General features: G+C 47.1%; 1 protein-coding gene across 2 annotated transcripts in view; it reads right to left on the bottom strand.

Moving 5' to 3' along the window:
• ADAMTS17 (ADAM metallopeptidase with thrombospondin type 1 motif 17) overlaps window positions 1-23,975 on the bottom strand; it is a 398,742-nt gene that overhangs the window by 217,489 nt on the left and 157,278 nt on the right. For both annotated transcript variants that reach the window (XM_070478143.1, XM_070478144.1), the window contains exon 8: window positions 4,130-4,235. In XM_070478143.1, the coding sequence (XP_070334244.1) occupies window positions 4,130-4,235 (106 nt within the window). The remainder of the gene's footprint in view (window positions 1-4,129; window positions 4,236-23,975) is intronic.

Here is a 23,975-nt window from a genome sequence, read left to right as displayed (position 1 = left end):
TTCTCGTGGTCACTGCAGGCTCAAGAAGGCACAAAACCAGCCTCATTTTCAGCTGGGTTTCTCAAGCTACCACAACAAGATAGGGAGACAGCTGCTTTCCAAAGCTCGCACAAGGCGAACCAAAAGATGGGGGTAGCTGCCTTTCATGGGCAAGAAGGCATCTAAGGTCATGCTGTTGTTGTTAGTCGTTCAGTCGTCTCCAACTCTCTGTGACCCGTGGACTGCAGCAAGCCAGGCTTCCCTGTCCCTCACCATCTCCCGGAGCTTGCTCAAACTCATGTCCACTGAATCAATGATGTCATCCAACCATCCCATCCTCTGTTGCCCACTTCTCCTCCTGCCTTCAATCTTTCCCACCATCAGTGTCTTTTCCAATGAGTCAGCTCTTCACATCAGGCTCATTAAAAAGCCCCAAAGCTGCCATCAATCAGAACAGCGGCTGACAGACCCAGCTCGTCCTCCAGGCAGGAACACAGGACAGCCTCTTCCCAGGCTGCCCCCCACGACTGCCATCAGGAAATGCAGATCCTTCACTTTCTGTCTAAAGCCATGGCCAGAGTCTTTTCTGCCTACCTCTTTACCAGGGCAGATCACCAGAAAACTGCCAGTCTCCAGGACAGCACTTGAGTTTCCTAGGGAACCCCTCTGAGGACACACTGGCTTCCCTCAGGGAGCTGTACCATGCCATTTTTGCCCTCTCTGCATTGGCTGCTGGCAAGCTGAAGGTACCTCAGATTTTTGCACATATAGCAAGCTCTCTTCTTTATAACATATATTTCTATAATCTGAATTCTCATTTTAATGGCCCTGTTGCATGGGTATATTATCATATGTGTGTGTGTACGTGCTAAGTTGCTTCAGTCCTGTCCGACTCTTTGTGACCCCACGGACTGTAGCCCGCCAGGCTCCTCTGTCCATGGGGATTCTCTGGGCAAGAATACTGGAGTGGGTTGCCATGCCCTCCTCCAGGGGATCTTCCAGACCCAGGGATCAAACCCAAGTCTCCTACATTCCAGGTGGATTCTTCACCACTGAGCCACCTGGGAAGTCCATGTTATCATATAAGTGATCCCAAATCATTTTAGGCAGAAACTAGAAATTGTCTTTAAAGTACCATTAAGTTTCCTAATCTATAAAGTAAAAGCTAGTAAAACTGCCTCATAGGACGGATTCAGTAACACAGTGAATACACAGCATCTAACAGTACCTGGTACACAGTAGGTGCTCTATGAGATCTGATGTGATTTAAACATCATCACTTCATTTTTAATTTATGTCCAAAGCAGCATTATTGATGTTACCAAGTCAAAAATTTTTCATTTAATTTACAATTTAGAACTTATTTTATTGCAAATTGGATTGGAGTCAGTTCAAGGCACCAAATGAATTATTTTTGAACTACAATAACTGAAATAAAACCATGCATACAAAAGAGAGAGGGAGAAAAATACCAGCACTACAGTGAGTTAAATATTAAAACTGAGCCTTACATTTAACTTTGTGTTTTTTGAAATCCAAAGCAGAAATGAAATCACGTTAACTTATCTGATGCTCATCATCTGATAAATGGCCTGTGCAGCTCCTATGGAAAGTGACTTTTCTCCTAACACTGGCATCTGAGGGTAAGTGTTCACCCTGCTCCTCACAGGAGGTATCCTGGGTACGGAGCAGAAGGGCCACATCCATGCATGCCTGCACGCAAAGGCACACACATTCATCTTTCAGAAGAGATGCTTTGCTTTTCAGTATTAAATGGTTAGGGCCTGGTGGGTGAGCTCTCTGGAGATTTCCCATGGGTACACAGAGGGGTGTTCTTTATTGTTTTCTAAAACTCTCACCAAGAAATTTTGTTCGAGAGCACGGACCAGTGGATCAGATCACTGAGAATACCACCCATCCTATGTCAGTTTACACACATTTTAAAAAAACATGGAGTTAGATTATTCCTTTTCATCCCAAAGAACGGACCAGTTTCCAGGTTCGCATCTGTACAACAGCCTGTCCAGCGGCTTTCCCGAGAGTGCAGACTGGCCTCCACCTTCCCACTCCACACAGCCTCCCCGACCCCTCTGAGCCGGATGACCAGAGGGGTCTGTGACAGGGAGACCGACTTCATCCACGGAGGATCTGCTTCTCAACGCTTGTGAATAATCAGAGATAACAGACTTCTCTGCGAAAACCATGATCGCCCAACCAGGGGCAGGACCAAATGCTAGCAGGATTTATTGGCTTTGATGAACAAAAAGGTGTTTGTTTTTGCTGGTAATTAGAGTTCAGTAGCAAGCTATAAAGAGTTCTCTGAGAATTCTAAACAGACTGTAGCTAAAGGCTACTGGATTATGACTAAATCTAATCATTCATCTGCAGACCTCCCGAGTTAAGATGCCAGTATTTGATAAAGCACAACCACACAGACCACCAGAGAGGAATGTTCTTAATGTCCAAGGAGAAAAGGCGGCCCGCGTGTGCTCACGTGTGGGGGTAACTGCTGCCACGGGATGCAGCAGTTCTCAAAAATATATCTCTTCAAAGGTCCACACACCCAGCGTGTTGGGCAATGTTTCGACAACTCTGCACTCTCACAACTGTCAGAGAGTGGGTTCCCAGGTCCTACGAAAGGCTGGGTGGGGCATTTGACAGAGAGAAGTGGTTTGCAAAGCCATACGCATTTGCACTTTTCTTTCAGCACCCACTGTTGAATGTGGGGCTTTTTGTGTTTTTTTTTTCTTAACAAATCTGAGATATGAATACAAATTTGACTACAATTAATTTAAAAAGTTATTTTCTAGTAGTACAGGCAAAAGAGGACAAGCAAAGTGCTGTCACCAATATTTTAAAATACTGTCAATTGAGGTTTGACAGAAAACAACAAAATTCTGTAAAGCAATTATCCTTCAATAAAAAATAAATTAAAAAAATACTGTCAAGATGAAATAAATGTGTGCTTAGAGATAACTGCTCATCTTGCTTGTCTTGGCCAATAACTTGTTATTTTCTCCTTAATCCCAGAAAATACGCCTAAGATTATTTTCATTTACTCTACTCACATTATGATAACCAAGAGGAACAGAAAAGTCAACAACAAACTCACCCACAAGAGTGAAAAAAATTAAAACGAGACCAGATATACAAAACAAGGTAAAAAAAAAAAAAATCAAGCCCCAGATATGGCTAAGACGAGGGGACAACAACTGCTTTTGTAGTCCTTACCCATTGCCTCTACTCTTGAGAAGTTTAAGTTCACATTTAGGATTCCAGGCATCTTACTATCTAGGGCACTAGGAAAACTTGACAATATATATATTTTCCCCAAGAACTAGATTTCCATTTAATTTTGTTCTCTTCAGTCCAATATAAATTTTCCCATTGTTTTGCATGTTTTGGCCTCCTCAATTTATTTATTTAAAGTTCTTAAGCAGTCATCTCACAATGTTTCCTTCAGAGAAACATAAAACAGACAGCTACTCCAGGAGGAAGAACAAGCCCTCGGGCCACAGGTTGAGAGTCAGCTGGCCTCCTGCCCCGAGGCTCCCTGCAAGTGATCTCAGCCTGGGCCAGCCTCTCAACCCCCGCCCTGCTGTCTCCTCATCTGAAACACCAGCAGGCAGCCTCAGATTCTGTCCACACTGTCTTTGGGCTCTAGGGTTCTGTGGTTCTTTCTTCCTCAAGGGGAGAATTGCCAATGGACAAAGGGCGTAACTGATGATTCTTTAAGATACTGACGATCTACTTTCAGAAAGTTGGACTTTGTTTGAAACTGGCTAAAAAAAAAAAAAATTCAACTGCACGAAGATAATCCCACTATCTGAATATATTTAGAGTGAATCAAAATCGTGCTGATCTGGGAAAGGGGATGCAACTCACGACAACACTAAGACCTCTTCCTTTTACAGCGTGTGCTTCAAGAACAGACCAACCTCAAATGAGCATTTCTACTCTCAGAGACAGTCTGTTCAGTGATCTCCTGGATTCCCTGAAGGGCTGGGACTCGGGCTTGCCTAGGTCCCTACTCAAGAGGAAGCAAAGGCGCCCAGTAGCACTGTTTTGGAACTTCCAGAATCTGAGTGAAAATAATATGTATTCAGAAAAGCATTTAAAGAGGCAGAACAATCCAGAGTCTGATACTTACTTGTGGCCCAGCTCATGAGCGATGGTAAAGGCCAAATTGAGGCCATTGTCTTCGGCAAGCACACATTTCCTCTTAGCACTGCACACACCTCCTAAGTAAGCAATTCCTGCAGCAGAGACACAAAACACATCCTCTTCAGAACATGCGAGGTTCTGACCTCGCAGGGCAAATCCACACGGTCAACATCACACACCATCGAGAGGGGCAAGCGGGGGCGAGGATGACCATGGGACTGGGCCTGTCTCTCCAGAGCTCATGGTGACTGGCTGGTCGGTGTGGGATGCTTCTGTATTTGTCTCATGATAATAATAACCACCACAAGCATCTCTCGAGCATTTAACACGTTATCAGGCTGAGCAGCTGGCACATCTTTTCTAACAAAGTCCTCATTAGCCAGGATGGAGGCAACAGGGAAACTGCAGTTCAGAGAGGAAAGGTAACTTTCCCAAGGTCCCCTGGACTGGCACGTGGAGCTGGAGGCTGAGACAGCCAACGTCAGCATCCAGGGCCAGGGTCAGGCGAGGCCAGCAAGGCGAGATGCCCAGCATGCAAGGTTCAAGGACAGCACCCTGAGGGGGTGAGCAGGCCCCTTTAGACTCTGTGCCCCGGGCCTCCACGTCCCTAGCCCCAGGCCCAGCCCCTCCAGGGTTAACGCTCTCAGAGGGTGAGCCAGACCAGGGCCAGGGCTCACTCAGAGCAGGCCAAGGACAGTGGGAAGGTTCAGGAAAATGTCTCAGGAGCCCCTCGAAGGAAGAGACCGGGTCCTGGGAGGAGTGAAAGACACCAGAAGAGTAAGGGCCGGGAGGCCATCTGGGAAGACAGATCCCGCGGTCTGATGGCTCATCCCGCACACACGTGAGGAACCCCAGGACCTGCCCTGAGACGGGAAGACTGCGGCAGTGTGACTAGGGGAACCAGACTCAGGAGGACGCTGTGAGTAAGGGGCTGAGGACAGAGGATGGGAGGGGGTCGGCCTGTGGGGGCGATGGGGTGAGGACAGAGGACGGAGGGGGCGGCCTGTGGGGAGATGGGGTGAGGACAGAGGATGGGAGGGAGCCGCCCTGTGGGGAGATGGGGTGAGGACAGAGGATGGGAGGGGGTCGGCCTGTGGTGGGCGATGGGGTGAGGACAGAGGATGGGAGGGGGTCGGCCTGTGGTGGGTGATGGGGTGAGGACAGAGGATGGAGGGGGCGGCCTGTGGGGGCGATGGGGGTGTTCCAGGGGAGCAAAGCTGTTCTGCTACAGAGGCCCAGGAAAAGGAGAGGGCCTTGGATGGACTGGGCACCGCTGTAGGTCACGGGCATCAGCCGTGCATGGCTGCTCGTCTCCGGGGTGACACCACCTGTGGTGGCTCTGCACACTCCTGCAGCTCTGATCCTCGGAAGGGCATCCCTGTGGTCCCATCCAAGGACCCTCAGCACGGGGCCTGGGACGGGACTTGAGTGCTGGTGGCGGCTGACTCCCCACTGTATCCTATGACACGAATGAGGGGCTGGGGGCTTGGGGTGGGTCAGCGGGTCACAGGCCTGGGCGGGCCCAGTGTGGCCCTCGCTGTGGGCTCACAGGGGTGTGGAGCGGGCAGTGGCTGCAGCCAGGCGTGCACGGGCCGGTGGTGCTGGTGACCAGGGCCTCTGCCCGCCAGCCCGCCCCTGGGGAGGGCTGTGGCCACATGTGGCTCCCTCAAAGTGCTCAAGGAGTCTTGGGAGTGAAGGGCGGCCCTGCAGGCACAGGGGCCAGGGCGGGAAGGAGCCGGCAGAGACAGTAAGTAGGGGGATTTAGTAATTAAAAATGAACCTCCCTCCCCACTCCTGAAGAACTAAACCTACATCCTGTTTGTTGACATCAAGACTAAGCCGGGGCAGACCTCCGGCACACACAGGGCCCCATCACGACCCCCGTGAGGGGCAGACCAGCTCAGCACAGGAGCCAGGCACCAGAGCACACACCTGCTTTTATTTGGAAACATGCTTGGCCAGGGTTGAAGTTTTTGTTTTGTTTTCCATAAGAAAAGAAAAGAAAGGAAATGCTCTTTGGCCTCAAGATGTGTTTTCTGCATGCGGGCATCTTAATGCAGACTACGGGAAGGAAGAAAATGACAACCAGAAAGGACACGATCTGCCTTTGCGGTGCCTTCAAGGTCATTACTCTGGTTTTGTTTTAAAAATGCTTTGTGGGCTGCTGCAAAAAGTCCGGCAGTGAGCGGGGAGGAAAGCTTCCACACAGCACTGACGGCATCCGCATGCCACACACACGCACACACTCCAACATATTCCTGGTCTGCCCAGCCTCCCGGGTCAGTGAATCAATCGGAAACAATCAGACTTGCTCGCCCCAAGGAGTCGTCTGGTGAAGGGGAAAGACAGACATCCAGGGCCAGCTGTGCTGAGCTTGCTGTCCTGGGACCGCCCGCTGAACCAGCAGACTTCAAATACCACAGAAGCACGCCCCGGCCCTGCCTGCACTCAGCACCAGAATGGGGCATTGTGAACTTCCACTCTGGGCAACACACAAGGCTGGGGAACAACTAAGGGGAAGGCCTCTCAATAATTGCATTTTAGTTTGTCCAAGGTGCAAATGACTTTTTTTTAAAACTAGAAAATGAAGCCTTGGTTTATAAGAGATGCTCCCAGACAATGGTGGATTAAGGTCTAGTGTTTTTAGTGATTTATTCCAATTGTGAACTGCCTGGTCATAAAACCAAGCAAGGCAAAACACCTCAACAAAAACAGCCCAAAAATGGAGCACTGGAACTTGCAAGTTTATAAGCAATGCCGGGGGAAATGCTTAGAACTCGAAAACCAAAGCCTGGAGAGAAGCTCAGGTTGCTATAAAAGCTCTGTAGGGAACAGATGGTAATTAAGCTGGGAGCTGTGGGGTAAACACAGCCCCCCACTGTTCCATGTTTCCTGGGAACAGCAGTGTAGACAGTAGGCTGTGATGGAGACAGGGAGACACCCTGTTACCTCCACAAAGGCACCAGCTTGAAAACCCCACTGGATCCCACCTCAGCACTTGTCAAGAAACGAGGGAAACCCAGTATTCTCAGCATTGACTTTGTTTTTTAAACTAAAAAATGAAGTCTGTAAACATAAGTTTTGCTAATGCCCATGCTGAAACTGTGGAAGCAGAGGGACCTTCTTGTGGAACTGGAATTCCCCACAGACAGCAAGGATTTCTCAGACCCCAGAGTGGTGCTTTCAATGGTTTCGGCCTTCCACGATTTAAAATTCTCCACCAGAGAAATCAGAGTCGAACTTAGTTTTGAAATCTTAACATCAATTCCACATGTTTGCAGAGCTCCTTGGCACAAAAGCGAAGCAGAAAGGCAACTGGCATTTATTAGGGTTCTCCTCACAGGCTAGTTCAGCTCTGCATGCATGGTCCTCCCTTATTTGGAAGGTGTTACTGGCCCCACTTTACCGGCAGGGAAGTGAAGGTTCAGCATCCAATTACGTGGCTGGTCAGGGCTCAGACTTGGGTACAAATGCAGGGCTCTCTTTCTCCAGCACCCACAACCCCCCCCCCCCCCCAGGCAAACCCTGGGCACCCCACACCAAAGTTTTGATCACCAGCAACAACGATAAGCTTGAAGGATTTAAAAGATTTTCATAAATCTTAATGTGCACTTATGCTGAAATGTGGGTGGGATACAGTAAAGGTTTCACATGTTCGAGTCTAAATTCTTTAATCCTAAAGATGAAAAGACTTGAGGGATATATGCGGTCATATTAACAGTAGTAGAGTTACCTCTAGGACATGGTTAAATCATTACAGATATTTACATTTTTTTCCTTTTGGCTTAAACCTAGTACAATGAATATGTACTCACTATGAAAATTAAAGGTATTGGTTATATTTCATTTATTCAAGGTGACATACAACAGGCAGAGGTGACAGACTAACAAACCAACAACAAGAAAAACTATACAGATTTTGATTCTGAGTGTACAGCCCTGAAGGCAGTAGATATGAAGGAAGTTTACAGTCAACACATAATTTAGTGTGTGCTTGTATCCTAAGGGCAACTCACTCCATTTCTATGAAAGCCTTGGCACAGATTAGGAAAAGCAACATACATTTTGGAAAGTCTGAAATCCTGGAGTTACAGATGAAGGGCTGTAAAGTGTTTTTCTGATGCCTGGAGAAGTGTATCTCGTTCATCACAAAGCAGATCACATCGACAAGAGCCTCCCAACCCAGTTTCTCAGGCAAATCAACTCAGTGTGGACACACTCTTTTCCATTCCTTTTCTTGGTAGGAGCACAAGCTTGAGGAGCAAATTGGGTGAGATGGTTTAGTTTCTTTTTCAGTGGAAAACTGTGTGGTGTAAGCACATAATTCTTAGACTTAGAGTTGACCATATGATCTTTTCTAGATTTAAAGAGTAAACAACACCCAATTGTATAAACTCTGGTTTATCCAGCAAATTGTCTCTGTAAACAGTTTACAGCTGCTGGCCCTGTTGCCCATTACTCAGACCTTCTTGGGCTCTGCCTCTAAGAGAGATGGTCAACTTTCTCCCAACAGCCGCTCCAGGAATCAACACCATCATGATTATCCCTGGCATACCACGCTGCCAATTATGAGGTCGCAATTTACATCTATTCTCTCGGCAATCACAGCAGTAGAGATTGAGTTTCATGCTCAGGCTTGTCAACAGGTCCTTGTGCTCTTGGAAACTCACTAAGTGGTTGGAGGTATGATGTTAATTTGTGAACGGCATTAGGAACAAATGTCTTAGAACCCAGGATGTGACTGATGAAAAGTAACTATGGTCTATTCTTATTACTCATGGTACTTGGATTCTAAAGGGAAGCTCTGAACCCTGAATTCTGGAATAGAGAACAACTGGTCCTAGGGGAAATACAGGGTTTGGTTCCTGTGAGCCTCTGATCACATTTTGTCAACTGACACATAACTTTGTTCTATGTGTGTTTCTGCTTAAAGACACCTATTCAATACGTATCATTGATTCATCAACACTGAACTCAGTGCCAGCAGTCTGTAACTCAAGGCTGAATGAAGTTCATCTAGTGTTTTCCTTGCAAGGCATGTGGCAACCTGAAACACTAATCAGCACTTCAGCACTATCCTTGGAGGCCACTTGAAACAGCAAAATCACCACTAAAAGCAGAAAAATGCGAACAACAAGGTGCCAGAGAGACCTCAGAAAGGACACTTGCTCACAGCATGGGAGCTGCAACGAGAAAGGAAAACACAACATGGCCTTGTCTGACCTCTCCTGGGAACATGCCTGTGGGGTGACTCAAGTATTTCACCATTCTCCATGTATCTGCAAATGACCACAGAAGTACTGCAAGTACCGATTTGGGAGTTTCAAATAAATTTTAACGAGTAGGTGAATTAACAAATGCAGACTCTATGAATGAGGAAAATTGGCTGCATTCTCCAAAACCATGTCTTTTATCAGGCACAATGAAGTCCTTATCAGTTGTAGTAAGGAAAATCACTTTTCATTTACATTTCCTATATATGCTGCTTATATTTCCTAACTCTACTATTCGATTAACTGACTCAGGCCCTTCTCTGTAATCTCTGAGATCAGTGGTTCACAGGGTCATTGTAAGTCACTGACCCCCCTAAAGGGTTCTGCACAAAGTGGACAGAGCCCCATATATGCTGAAGAACAGGCATAGCTTCTAATAAATCGGGAAAGAAGGTTCATGGTAAGTGTCTGGAGAGGTGGCAAGGGCAGGAGAGGGAACCGCTTTGGACTGAGGGACACTGCTTTCCAGCCCGGCCTTGCCCATGGCTTTCTGCCCTGGTGCAGGGCCCCCATGTCCCAGGGGGCACAGCAGGACAGCCCCTCCCAGACTCAGCCTTGTCTTAGCAATTCCCCCACAAGTAGGAATCCCCATCTCCCTGCTCTTCTGGGTCCCTTGGGTCAGTCACAGTGGAAGGAAGATGAGTTAATAAGGTCTTTATCCCTACACCATGGATGGGAGTGGGAGGCAATGGCTTAAAAAGCGGCACTGGTTCCCTCAAACATGAGCACTGCAGAAGTTGCCAATGCAATACAAAACTGTCCATGCCAAACATCTATCTAACCTGGAAGCTCTGATGAACTAAAAACCCAGCAGTTCACAAAGGTCAAATGAAGCAGTAACCAGACAAAGTATGAAGGGCTCACATGCCTGATTTTGAAACAGTACCAAGTTAGAGTAATCAAAGCAGTGTGCTACATACATAGACATTCAGATCAACTGAACAGAACTGAGAATCCAGAAATAAATCTTCACATTTACAGTCAACTGACTTTTGACAAAGGTGCCAAGACCATCCAATGGAGGAAAGAAGAGTCCTTTTCAACAGATGGTGCTGAGACAAATAGATACCCAATGTCAGAACCCCTTCCTTCGATCATATACAAAAATGAACTCCAAACGGATTGCAGACCTAAATGTAACAGCTAAAGCGATAAATCTCCCAGAAGAAAGCAGAAGTAAATCTCTGATCAGAGAGGAAGGCAAAGCCTTCTCAGATGTAACACTAAAAGCATGAGTGGGGATAAAAAAATCCCACGCCAGTGTGTTTACCAATGCAGACATGGTCTCCTGGGGGCCCACTCCTCCCACAAAGGAGAATCTCTGGGTGGGGGCTGGGAGTGAGGTGGGGAGAGGAGGCATTCCCAGCCAAGCAGGGAGCATGCTGACACCTCCCCAAGGAAGCTGTCCAGCTGCGCTGCCTACATTATGGCTTCCTGCTAAGTGGGACCGTCCCAGCAGCCTCTGTGCCACAGGCTAGCTCGTGTGGCCATGTCAAATCCACGTGAGCTGTGCTTTGTGTGTGCATGGGCGGGGTGTGTGTGTCTGTGTGCATGTGCACACATGGGCGGGTGTGTGTGTGTGTGCATGGGCAGGGTGTGTGTGTGTGTGTGTGCATGGGTGGGTGGGTGTGCATGGGCGGGTGTGTGTGTGCATGGGTGTGTGTGTGTGTGCATGGGCGGGTGTGTGTGTGTGTGTACATGGGCGGGTGTGTGTGTGCATGGGTGTGTGTGTGCATGGGCAGGTGTGTGTGTGTGTGTGTACATGGGCGGTTGTGTGTGTGCATGGGTGTGTGTGTGTGCATGGGCGGGTGTGTGTGTGTGTGTACATGGGCGGGTGTGTGTGTGTGTGCATGGGCAGGGTGTGTGTGTGCATGGGTGTGTGTGTGTGCATGGGCGGGTGTGTGTGTGTATGTGTGTGTACATGGGCAGGTGTGTGTGTGTGCATGGGTGTGTGTGTGTGTGCATGGGCGGGTGTGTGTGTGTGCACACGTGCACACATGGGCAGGTGTGTGTGTGTGTGCATGGGCGGGTGTGTGTGTGTGTGCATGGGCAGGGTGTGTGTGTGCATGGGTGTGTGTGTGCATGGACGGGTGTGTGTGTGTGTATGTGTGTGTACATGGGCAGGTGTGTGTGTGTGCATGGGTGTGTGTGTGTGTGCATGGGCGGGTGTGTGTGTGTGTGCACGTGCACACATGGGCGGGTGTGTGTGTGTGTGCATGGGCGGGTGTGTGTGTGTGCATGGGCAGGGTGTGTGTGTGCATGGGTGTGTGTGTGTGCATGGGCGGGTGTGTGTGTGCATGGGTGTGTATGTGTCCATGGGCGGGTGTGTGTGTGTGTGTGTATGTGTGTGTACATGGGCAGGTGTGTGTGTGTGCATGGGCGGGTGTGTGTGTGTGTGTGCATGGGCAGGTGTGTATGTGTGTGTGTGCATGGGCAGGGTGTGTGTGTGCATGGGTGTGTGTGTGTGCATGGGCGGGTGTGTGTGTGTGTGTGTGTGTACATGGGCAGGTGTGTGTGTGTGCATGGGTGTGTGTGTGTGTATGGGCGGGTGTGTGTGTGTGTGCATGGGCAGGGTGTGTGTGTGCGTGTGTGTCTCTTGATTACGGTCAGAACCAGGAAAGACAACGTGCGCTGGGTCACACCCCGGCTTAGGACAAACATGCCCTCAGTCTGGGTGTCCCGGGCACGTCCAGGATCTAGGGCTTTAGGAAGAGACGCCACCCCTACTGAGGGAGGCACACAGCAAGACCCCCAGAGGACTCGAGGGTTGCTGGGCTAGAGCCGAGACTCCCACAAGATAAGAGAGTGAAGTGTAAATGGAAAAGTCAATTCTCCCCAGGTTCACAAACTGGAACTGAAAAATTTATCCAAAAGGTTTGCTGCACTCTGTGGAAACCGAAACCTACTGGGAGATGAGGAGGGAAGAGAAATAACTGCTGACGTTCCACAGCCACAGCCAGCTTGAGCCAGTTGCGCGGAGACGCCGTGCAGGCTTCCTGTGCTCCAGCGAGACGGCGCTTGTGTCTGGGAAGAGGATCCCCAGGGAGCAGACAGGGCTCCTCCAAACGCTCAAGGGGCCTCTCCTCGGAGGGAGCACAGAGGCTCAGGGGCTTCTGCCTTAGGCCCAGACCCCCACCAGAAGGGCCCCAGAAAGTTCACCTCAGGACATCAAAGGAAGGAGGTCTGTGCCGAGATCCTGAGACTCTCTCATTTCGACAAATACTTCGTGCAGTGTTTCCTGACTGCCTGAATGTTACAGCATCAGGCTAGGCACAAGATCCGAAGATGAACCAAAGGACTGCAGGCCATGGGAAACAGTCCCAAGAACACCATTCCAGCAAGAAGACAGGGAGGCAGGTGGAAAGGTGAGCAGACATTTAAAAGTCAAGCTCAGGGCCTGACAGGTGGGCGCTGGGGTCTCTAAGGGACGATCGTCCCGGTGCCCTGTGTCCAGGTCTGGGCTCCCGGGAGAACAGACAATGGAGACTGCAGATGGAGCTGGCTCTGGGTCCCCTGCTCCCCCATGCAGCCTCAGCCCCCTGCTCGGGGTCACCGGTCACAGCAGAGGACCCTCCCCGCCCCCACAGAACCACGCCCTCCTCACTCTCACCTTCGGTCACATTTCTGGACGCCCTGGCCACGGCTGGCTCCGCTGGCAGGAGTCTGCCGGCAGCACTGTGAGTGCAGCAGGGATGCAGGCCTTTAAGCTTCATTTCAAAGGCCTCCAAAGCCTTGTGTGTGCTCCCCGAGCACCACAGAGAGAAACAGACTCTGCCAAGCCTGCTTGGTGTCTGCACCTCGGCAAGCTCTCCTGGGTGTGCACATGGACGCGTGTGGGTTTGTGCGTGGGCACACACGAGTGTGCCTGGATGCGGTTCTGGGCAGCCACCACCAGACAATACTCCTGAAAGGCGGCGGTGTGAGGTAGATGCCCATGCTCCTGTAGTAAGGAACCCTGGTGGATTTTAGGAGTTTTACTACATTCCCATTGGCTCACCAACCTCACCATTTAGCATCTGTTTTTGTTAATAATTCCAGGGACCTTTAGCAGTCCTCCTTCCACAGCTTTGAGACTCCTCCACCCTCCTTTCTCACCATCATGCTTCCCTTCCCTGGGGTTGAGGATGCCTTCTCTCTCCCTAGGGAAAGTTGGGGTTTAGGGGGCAGGGGTCAAGATATGCTTTCCTTAAAAACATCTCAGTCCTGTGGGATGTGGAAAATGAGACAACCAAGGCTTCCACAGGGCCAGATATCCCAAAGGAGTACCTAAGAGTGGATGTGAAGTGTTCCCTGCAGAAATTCAAGTGCTACTGGGAAGAGGGCAGACTCCTGATCTAGCCTGCTCATGGCCAAATGCACCCTGAGTCCTAATCTCCCTCAAAAGTCCTGTCTGAACTAAATGTGTGAGAGCAGCGGCAGGCAGGGCGTGAGGCAAGACCACCACATCGGAGCTAGATGAAGGTGTGGTGGCTGGGAGCTGGGGGGAGAGGACTCCCTGGGGCAGCGCCCAGGGCAGGGCCTCCAACTGGCTGAGGGAGTGCTTGCCAGAGGGCAGGTACACAGATGCCCACGTTATACAAACGTACCACGTGACGGAAGTGGCTTCCCCAGAGGGAGGGGACGCCAAGGGGCAAAAGCGAGTCTGCCCAGGGGCTGGCACTCTCCGATCACCAGACCTGGGTTCCAGCCACACCGAGCGCTCACTTTTCAAATACTCACTGAGCAGCACACCTAGATATGCTTGTTTTCATGTGAATTTGAAAAATAGAAGAGGTGCTCACACAAGTGAAAAAGGAGAGTATGGACCTGATTTAATGATCGGAAACTGGTCAGGATTACTGGCCAGTTCAGATGATACTTTGTCTTGTCCCAGGAGCTAACATATAACCTGGTGACTACAGTTGATAAGACTGTATGATATAATCGAAATTGGTTTAAAGAGTAGAACTTAAATGTTTTCACCTGCTGCCCCCCAAAAGTAAGTATGTTAATAAACTCCATGGGTTGGGGGGGAATCCTTTTCACAAATTACCAAGTGTTACACTTTAAATATCTTAAATTTTTATTTGTCAGTGATACCTCAATAACACAGGGAGAGAAGACAGGTTATTTTAAGAGAATTCAAGGGTCTTAGGTTGATGAAGTCATAGTACTATTAATTAGTTAATTAAAATGGTATTAATGAGTCAAGGCTTGCTTTTATCTGTATCCCCAGACTTGACCTGTTTACCTGTATATCTTGGACCATATGAGGTGGCCTTATAAGTCTCTTTTACTGTCTCCCATTCTTCCAAGGACCCTTGCAATGGTATGTTCTTGAAACTTGCCTGAAGCAGCCTTGACAACAGCTTCCCTTCCTCTCATACTAATAACTGTATTTGTACAGAAGAATAAAATACAAGGCCATACATAGAAATGCTTGCCAGGTGAGCAAAGAGAAGCTTTTTCAGGATAATTAAGAAACCACGTCTCTTGCTAAATGCTGAGCCCAGCAAAACCACCCTCTTGGGGATGAACTGTGGAACGTGAGTGCGGCCTGGGTGAAGGTCTGCAGCACCAGGGCCCTTCCCCGCTGTGCTCTGTCCTGGGGCAAGCCGGGTGGGGGGACGTTCAGGCCCCAGGGCAGCTCTGGACAGAAGGTTCTGATGCAGGTCTGTCAGTGCCCACAGGTAGGACCCCACAGCCCCTCGACTAAAGAGAGGGTCCTCACACGGAAAGCTGGCCGTCATCTGGGTGCTGACTCAGCTCTCGTGAGCTAAAGTCTATCCACCAGACCAGCCCCGACTCTGGAAAGCCTCAAGAGGCCTGGGGCGGGGGCTCTGCCTCTGCAGACAGGAGGCAGAAATGACAGCATCCCATTTAAGCTAGCCTCTTAGAAAGGAATGCTGATGAGAAGTCAGGTGGGCCCCCAGCACAGAGAAAGAGAACAGGCCGGCCTGCGGCAGGGCAGGCAGCAGACGAGGAAGACGCCCAGCTGGGGGAAGTGTCCCCCAGACGTGGCGGGGGGTGGATGGTTCGCCTTTGGGTTCAACATTTTACTGCTCTATGCTTATGGACACAGCTCATATCTCAGGCTCCTGTCTCAGTTCCTTCAAGCTGCTGTAACAAAATACCACAGAGACGTACTGCTTACAGTTTTGAAGGCTGGAAATCGGAGACTAAGGTGCCAGCACGGTTGGGGGTGAGGGCTCTCACAGTCTTTGAGACACAGTCTTCCTGTTGGGGCCTCATATGACAAAAGGGGCAGGGAATTCTGTGAGGTCCCTCTTACATGGCACTAATCTCAACCATGAGGGCTCCATCCTCATCTCCTACCATCAGCACCTTGAGGGTTAGGGTTCCAACATATAGATCTGGAGGAACAGAAACATTCAGATCAGAACAGCTACCTTGGACCTCAAGACTATCCCCAGACTACAGAAAAACATGCATGTCAGGGCCTATGTTTGAATAAACAAACGTTCATCTTTTAAGCAATTTCACACACTTCCATCTTGCCTCTGTGGTGATGATGATGGTCCCATGTTTCATCCTCAGGACCAGGTGATCCTTTGAACTCTGCTGTGGCCTTCCACTAAGGCTGGCCAGCTATCAGGCCCACACCTGCCCCAGACTCAGGCCACATCCAAAGGACTCACCACCCCAAACTGAATCTCCTCAAGTTTTCCTCCCCTTGAAGTTCAAAAGCTTGCAAACCTGGTCATTCTCTCTCCTCCTCCCTCTCTCTCTCTCCTTCTACCCCACCCTCAGTAACCATCAAGTACTGCCATTTCCTGCTGCTCAGAGACTCTGGAATTTGTTTCTTTCTTTTTGGTCCCAAGTCCAGAACCTTTGAGCTTGGATTATTGTGTCAGCTCCTCAGGGGTCATCTTTCCTGTTTCTCTCCACTCCAGTGAGTCCTTTAAAGGCGAGATTCAAGTGTCCTCTCTTCCACTGATTCTCCCTGCTCCTGCCAGCACATATCCCCTGCCCCTCTAGAGCCTGTCATGATACCTTTACTTCACGATGAGCCCCATCTTCTTGCAGTCCAGTCATCTGACCAAATCTTAGGTCTGCAGGGATGCTAAGCATCTCTCAGCCAGCACCTACACACTATTTCATAATCAACATGGGCTAGTGTAGATTCAACAGGTTCTCAATAAGTTCCATAAATGAGTAAAAGGATACCAGTTCTACCAATTTAATGTTCACAAAAAGTACCCTCTACTGCTTAAGAAGTCAACTGGAGTCCAATGTATAAGACAGGGTGCTCAGGGCTGGTGCACTGGGATGACCCAGAGGGATGGGATGAGAAGGGATGTGGGTTCAGGGCGGGGACATAGGTACACCCATGGCTGATTCATTTTAATGTATGGCAAAACCACTACAATATTGTAAAGTAATTAACTTCCAAAAAAAAAAAACCGACTGGAACAGGAAGGAATAAACGGTGAGGATGAGGATAAGGATATGATGATACTAACATAAAACCTGTGTGTACCAGACACAATGCTAAAGATTTCCCTTCGATGTCTCATTTTATACTTACAATCACTTGGTAAGGTAAATACTATTTGTTATCTCTATGCCATTCATGAGAAACTAAGACCCTAAGACGTGGACAGCTCACTTGAGGTCAAACAGTGAGTGATGGAGCTTGGATCCCATCTCAGATCTTTTGGACCAGAGGCCTCACACTAAACTTAAGAGGCTGCAAGCTGGTGGCCACAGAAGAATTCAGACTATAAGAATGTTCTGTTTGGACCACTAAGTATGTAAAAAAAAGAAAATTAACCAATCACCAACAATTAAAAATTAGGAGAAGCTGCATAAAATTCAATTTCCCGACTCTTCTTAATATATCATATAACCAGAAAATGATACACTGATCAGTTGATGGTGTCAGGACAACAACTGATCCAAGTGGAAACAAATGAATTAAAACCCCCACCTCAAACTACACTCACAAAAATAAGCTCTAAACAGAGTAAACTCTAAACAGTACAAATGTGAAAACAAAACTTTGAAAGGGTCAGAAGAAAATATAAGTAAATACCATTATGATTTTACAATATTAAAAACACTTTAAAACAAGACCTAAAAAGCAGAAATCAGAAGGCAAAGGGCTGTTATGTAGCTAAAGCCATGCATAAAATGTCTACATGACAAAAGTCATAGGCATAAAAGGACAGACATGAAGAAGATATTTTCAACTCACATGACCAAGGAAAGATTTACAGACAGTCTTCCTGACTAACAGCCAGGGGTATGCAGGATACAGTCCCCAGAAGACAGCAGCTCATACGCGGCACGCTGGCAAAACCTGATGGTTGTCAGCCTTAAAGACTCAGATGCTGGGAATGAATAGAGTATAAGCTGGTATAAGGGCTGTTTCAGAGAGCAAGCTGGCTTGTCTAGAAAATCTGAGGGCTGTGAAAGCGTCGTGGAATGGTTATAGCCTGGAAGTGCCAGACTGTACTTCTGCACTGGCAAGCCCCAGCAGACTGGTCTTGTTACCAGGAAGGCCTACCAGCCATCACACACACACATACACACACACGTGCATACTCGTGTCCACACACACACACATGCACACACACATGTGTGCACACATATAACTACCACCCTGTGAGGAGATGCGTCCTCAGCCTCAGTTACAGCTAAGAAAATGGAAGCGTGCAGAGGGTGAGTCTCTGTCCCAGGCTGGAGCTGCAGCCAGGAAGGACAGCAGCTTCTGGCCACAGCCCCTCCCGACCGCGCTGAGGGCGGGCGGGCCCGGAGCGGCAGGCAGGCCGGGACGGACCCAGCCAGCACTGCGCAGAATGCATGCCAGGGGCTGAAGGGGAAGTCTGCCAACTACTGTTCAAAGTCCAGGGAGTTCTCTGTTAAAACCCAAACCAAAAAGACTCTAACACAGATGGCTTTAACCCTTGAAACTGTGCAAAGTTTGGTACGTATCTGTGTATTTTTTGCAAGACGGTTTATGGCTTTCATCAAATTTCCAAAGGGGTCCATAACCTCAGAAAAGTTAAAAACACTAAACACAGGAATCCCAGAAAATAATCAAGGACGTTCCCTAGGAAAAAATCCTCTCTGGACAGCCAAGCCAGAGCAAAAGATCCTGGGAAAATTATCCTTCAGCCCTCAGGGATTACCCAAGCATTCCTCAGAAGGTGATAACCACCAATGTTCTGTTGAATGTGCTTTTCTTTGCCAGATCTAAACTGAGTGACTCATGGAGTAAAAGAGTAAGGGTCTAACTGCCTTTATTCAACGAGGTTACTTTTTAAAAAGAGCAATCAAGGTAACACAAGGGTGAAAGGCGGACTTCATCAGTTAGGTGCATGTGCTTTTTTAACAAAACATCCAGAATTCAGTATTCAACTTAAATTGAACACTGTGGTTATAAAGAATCTAAAAATAAAAGACAAAAAATCTGAGAGACATGGGCTATTAATATATGCATATTCGCACATATACATGATTTACAAGTATATAATCCTAAGTGTTACAATATACATACTTTCTTTAAAAAGAAACTACTCTTCTGTTTTATCAAGGGCCTACCTCTTCCTCTGGAGCTGCACTTAACTTTACTATATGATCTTTAGTAAAGATCTTTATAGTAGGATCTTTACTATATCTTGGAGCTTTTTACTGGGGCCTGGGAATTAAATATGGAAATGTACTTTCCTCAGCAAAGTACACACTGACCTTTGTTACAAACTGTCTTTGTTTTCTGCAAATAAGCATTTCTAAAAAATGGATTTTGTTTGGATTTAATAGTAAAAACAATATAAAAGCCCCTTGTTGATTTTGTTCTCCACTTGCAGGAGACTTACTGACAAACTGCCATTCTCGTTCAGAAAATTTATGTCCACATCCACCCTGTCTGCTTCAAGCCTAAGGTCAGAGGAGCGCTTATTCTGCTTCGGCCAGTCCACAGCACGCGTCCGCTGAGGACATCTCACACAAGTGTCACCAGCGTGAAACAGAGCAAAGCTTTGTTTTCCATAAGTCGCTCTCAGTCTTGGTCTAACAAAAACAACCCAGCGAAACTCAGAGACAAGGCAGGAAAAGTCCCTCTAAAAATAGGCATGTCCTTTAAGACCATCTTCTGAGAGTGTGGAATTGCACACACTTTTTCAGGCTTTGCAACCAGACTGTTGACCTGGCTACCATCCACTCTTCCCAGTACTGAAAACCAAAGAACGTTCTAGGTTCATCTGCCTAGGTTGCCATCCACATATGATCCCAAAATTATTTCTTAGTGGCACCACCTTTACCAGTCTCCCCAATTCCAAATAAGCTTCAGACTTCCTAGGACAGGACTAGATTATCACCATGGGAACATCGACATCACGGACAAGTGTCAGTTTTCTGTGACATTGTTTGTTACTCCCCAGCAAACATTGCTGACTCTTACAGGGATAGAACTGCCCCATTCCATTCAATTGTCCCACTGATCTTTTTTGCACCAGTGTGGTATCATGAAATAAATATTAATTCCAACCCTCTCAACAGAAGATCTTCCATTCAAAAACATAATAACCCAAGAATGCGAACTGCTATTTCCTGATCTCTGCACTGTGCTGGGCAGGCTCTGGCTATAGCCAAAGACAGCCCCCATGACTGCGTTTGGAATGCAGAGGCAACAATAAATCAGATGGACTAGTGAACACAAGAATCAATCCAGAAGGTGGTGGGGCAAATTTTCCAAAGCAAAGCGAGATTTTGACGCAGAGGATCAGCTGCTCAGGAGATGAGGTGACGATTTTCCTGGACTCATTTTTAAACTTCATGTCTGGATCTCGTCTGGAACATCTACCAAATGGACTCAGGCCCAAATATCTGACATTCCTTTTGTAATCCCAGCCCTGTGACTGCCCCAGTGTCACGGCAGTGGGAACCTCACTTCTAGCCTTGATTTCAGATTATGACCGACTCTCCTTCATTATCTGAGCTCCTCCAGCACAGATAACCGCACAGGGAGTCTTTACACAGCCCCGGAGAACGGGGAGGCCTCCGCTGTGAAGATGTGCTGAGTCTCTACATGCTTCTATCAGCATGACATGTGGAAAGCTGAAGACAAGAACAAGCAGCTGGGGCCTTGGAAGGCACCATCTTCAGTGATCTCGGGGGCCACTCTGCATATGTGCTGGGGGCAAGGAGGCAGCCAGGTGGCAGGAGCCATCCTGAGGGACAGGGCCATCGCTGCCATCCAGGTGACATGCAAGAGCGCCATGGGCAGATCTGGTGTGCGTGATAAAGGCAGTGGAAGTCTCTCCCCAGACCATCCCCAGGATGGTCCACAAGGCCCTGGGTTGCTCTGTGACTGAAGGCAGGAGGACCACTCTTAAAGGAGTGTATCTCCATTCTCCTGCTCAAAGACATAAATGTCAGAGATGTCATATGCCACTGGCAGGATAGCTAGTGAACCCCAGGAGAGACCCCATTGCTTTGAGGATTGGTCTCAAACTCAAGAGTTATGAATTCACAATTAAGGTGTTAAATGATTCCCTCCAAGAGGACCAGGACTGTGCTGATCCAGGTAGAGCTGATGGAGCATCACTGCTTCCAACACATCCTTAGCTCCCTTGACCATTCTGAGGGATGTAAACCACGGGGAGACTTCACTTCAGGCTGGCGGATTCTGAGGGGGTGAGGCAGGCAGGCTCTTGGACACAGGGCCACTCTGTCATTTACCACTTGGGTGATTACGGCAATTACTTAATCTCTCCAAGTCTTTTTCCCCATTTGTGATATGAGACAAATACCTACTTCGTGGGGTTGGAGATTAAATGAATAACGCAAGTAAAGCATTTTTCATATAGTAAACACTGAACAAACATTATCTATCACCACAATTATTTTGACCAAGTCCAAAAAAAAAAAAAAAAAAGGTTAACAAAGCAAAAACTCTGTGCCAAGACGCATACAACCATTTCACAATTATCTGCAGCTTAGCTGCCAGTGTAAAGATGTGCTGAGTCTCCAAATGCTTTTATCGGCATGACATTTGAAAAGCTGAAGACAGAACAACCAGCTGGGGATTTGGAAAGCACCCTCTTCAGTGGTCTCGGGGGTCATGCTCTCTGTATACACGCTGGGGGCAAGAATGCAGCCACAGAGCTGTCACGTACCCGAACATGCTTGGAATCATGCTGTATCACCTCTCTCGCTCTGGTCTTCCTCACCTGACTCAGTTTTAACTTAGATTTTGGACTGACTCCCTTCAAAATAGCTGTAAGCAACCCCCTCTTGGATGCTTCCACCTGCCTTGACACTGCCTGTGTCTGCCAAGAAACCAAGTGCCAGCCCTGCTGGGTCGTGGTGCACCAGGCAAGCCTGATAACTTCCCTGCACTTCAAAGGGAAACAGAACCTTTTACAAAGCTTCCTCAGATTTAGAAATGGGTGAATTCAGAAAAACTGACTAGAGAAATTTATTAAGATTAAATATGCAATGCACTCGTTGGAAACAGCACGTCCTTCTGTTCTGAGATCATAGGGTCTTCATGCTTAGGCCTCCTGTGTATTTGATCAAACAGAATTCTAAAAATTAATAAAATTAGTTTTCTGAGGAAGAAAATGCTATTTTCAAAAGAGAGAATTAACAATAAATTTATAACTAGACAATGGGGACTTACCCTGGGGGTGAATGTTATAGCGCAGAAAACAATTTTTTGAAAGGGAAAAAGAAATAAGATGCCTCGTAGGCCACTGGAGAAAATATCTGTCTGGGTTTTTCCACCAAGTTATCATCCCGGCCAAGATAATTCAATATGAAAAAAAAAAAAAGAGTCTTTTTAATAAGTGGTGCTGGGCCAACTGAAGATCCAACATGCAAGAAAACTAATTTTAGACCCCTACCACATTCAGACACAAAAACCAACTCAAAGTGGATCACAGACCTAAATATAAGAGCTAAAATGATAAAACTCTTAGAAGAAAATACGTGGGTAAATTTTCATGACTTTGGGTTAAGCAATGATTTCTTAGGTCTGACACCAAAAATACAAGTGAGAAGAGAAGACTGATAAGCTGAACTTCATCAAAGTTAAAGTTTTCCATGCTTCACAGTATACCCTGACTAAAACAGAAAGACAATCCCCACCCCCTCCAGTGGGAGAAAATATCTGCAAATTATTTATCTGATAAGGGATTTGAATCTAGAATATATAAAGGAGCCTTACAACTCTGATAAAAAGAAAACTTCCCCATTTAAAATGGGCAAAGGATCTAAGTAGACATTTTTAAAGAAGATAAACAAATAGCAGTAGGTTTATGAAAAGATATTCAACATCATTAACTATCAAGGAGACACAAATCAAAACCACAAGAAGATACTATTTCACACCCAACAGAAAACCTATAATTAAAAAGGCAAGTGTTATCAAGAACAAAGGGAAATTAGAACCTTCATATATTGCTGGTAGGAATATAAAATGGTTCAGACACTTAGGAAAATGATTTGACAGTTTCTCAAATGTTAACATAGAGTAACCATATGACTTAGCAATGCCATTCCTAGTTACAGATCAAAAAAAACTTTCCACGTAAAAATCCATACACGAATGTTCACAGAACTATTATTCATAATATCCCCAACATAGAAAAGAACCAAATGTCCATCAAATCGAGGATATATAAACAAAATGTGGTATATCCAAGCATTAGTATATCATTCATCATAAAAAGAAGTGAAGTACTGACACATGCTAAAACATGGAAGAACTCTGAAAAAATTATGGTAAATGAAAGCCAGAAAAGGCCACAAAGTATACAATTATGATTCCATTTAAATGAAATGTCCCGAATAAAGAAATCCATAGGGACAGAAAGAATATTTGCAACTGGCTAAGAGTGAGGGCAAGGAGAGAATGTGGCATAACTTCCAATTGTCCCAGGGTTCCTTTTTTAGGGTGATGAAGATGTTCTAAAACTTAATTATGATGATGGCCACACAACTCTATAAATATACTAAAAAGCAGGGATGTATACACTTAAAAAAGGTAAAATTTACGGTATGCAAATTTTATTTCAACAAAGCTGTTTGTAAAATGTCATTCCACATGCAAAGTCAAAATTTTCTTAAAAACCTTTCCTCCAAATTAAAAAAGTCGTATTAGTTCTGAAAACCACTAAAGAACCAGGAAAATAAAAATCACTCATAACTCTGCCCCTAAACAAGGAGGTTACTGTCCTTGGAGAAGGCTTCTCCCAGTGTCTTGACAGCAGATGGGAGCAGACTGGCTCCGCAGGCCCGGAGTGAGTCCTGAGCTGTACCTATCCGGTGTTCTCAGAACACGGCCTCGTGTGGGCTGAGGGAAGCAGATAAGGAGAGAAGTCGGAGAAATCATGGCGGCTTCACTCTCAGGAGATGGCAAAGGAAAGAAGAATTCTGACTGTTGCAGGGAGAAGTAAAACCTCTCTTCATCTAACGTGGGGACACTAGAGTTCCTTCTAGAAGTCTTCAGAAGTTACAGATGCTCCTTTCATGCAACATATAAGCCATTCTGTTCATTTCTTTTGCCCTTTAACCATTTCTATCTTCCACTGAACATGAGTACATAATAAA

This window comes from Odocoileus virginianus, chromosome 16 (assembly GCF_023699985.2).
Source record: "Odocoileus virginianus isolate 20LAN1187 ecotype Illinois chromosome 16, Ovbor_1.2, whole genome shotgun sequence".
In the NCBI taxonomy this organism is placed as follows: domain Eukaryota; kingdom Metazoa; phylum Chordata; class Mammalia; order Artiodactyla; family Cervidae; genus Odocoileus; species Odocoileus virginianus.
This window is presented reverse-complemented; position numbering and strand designations above follow the sequence as displayed.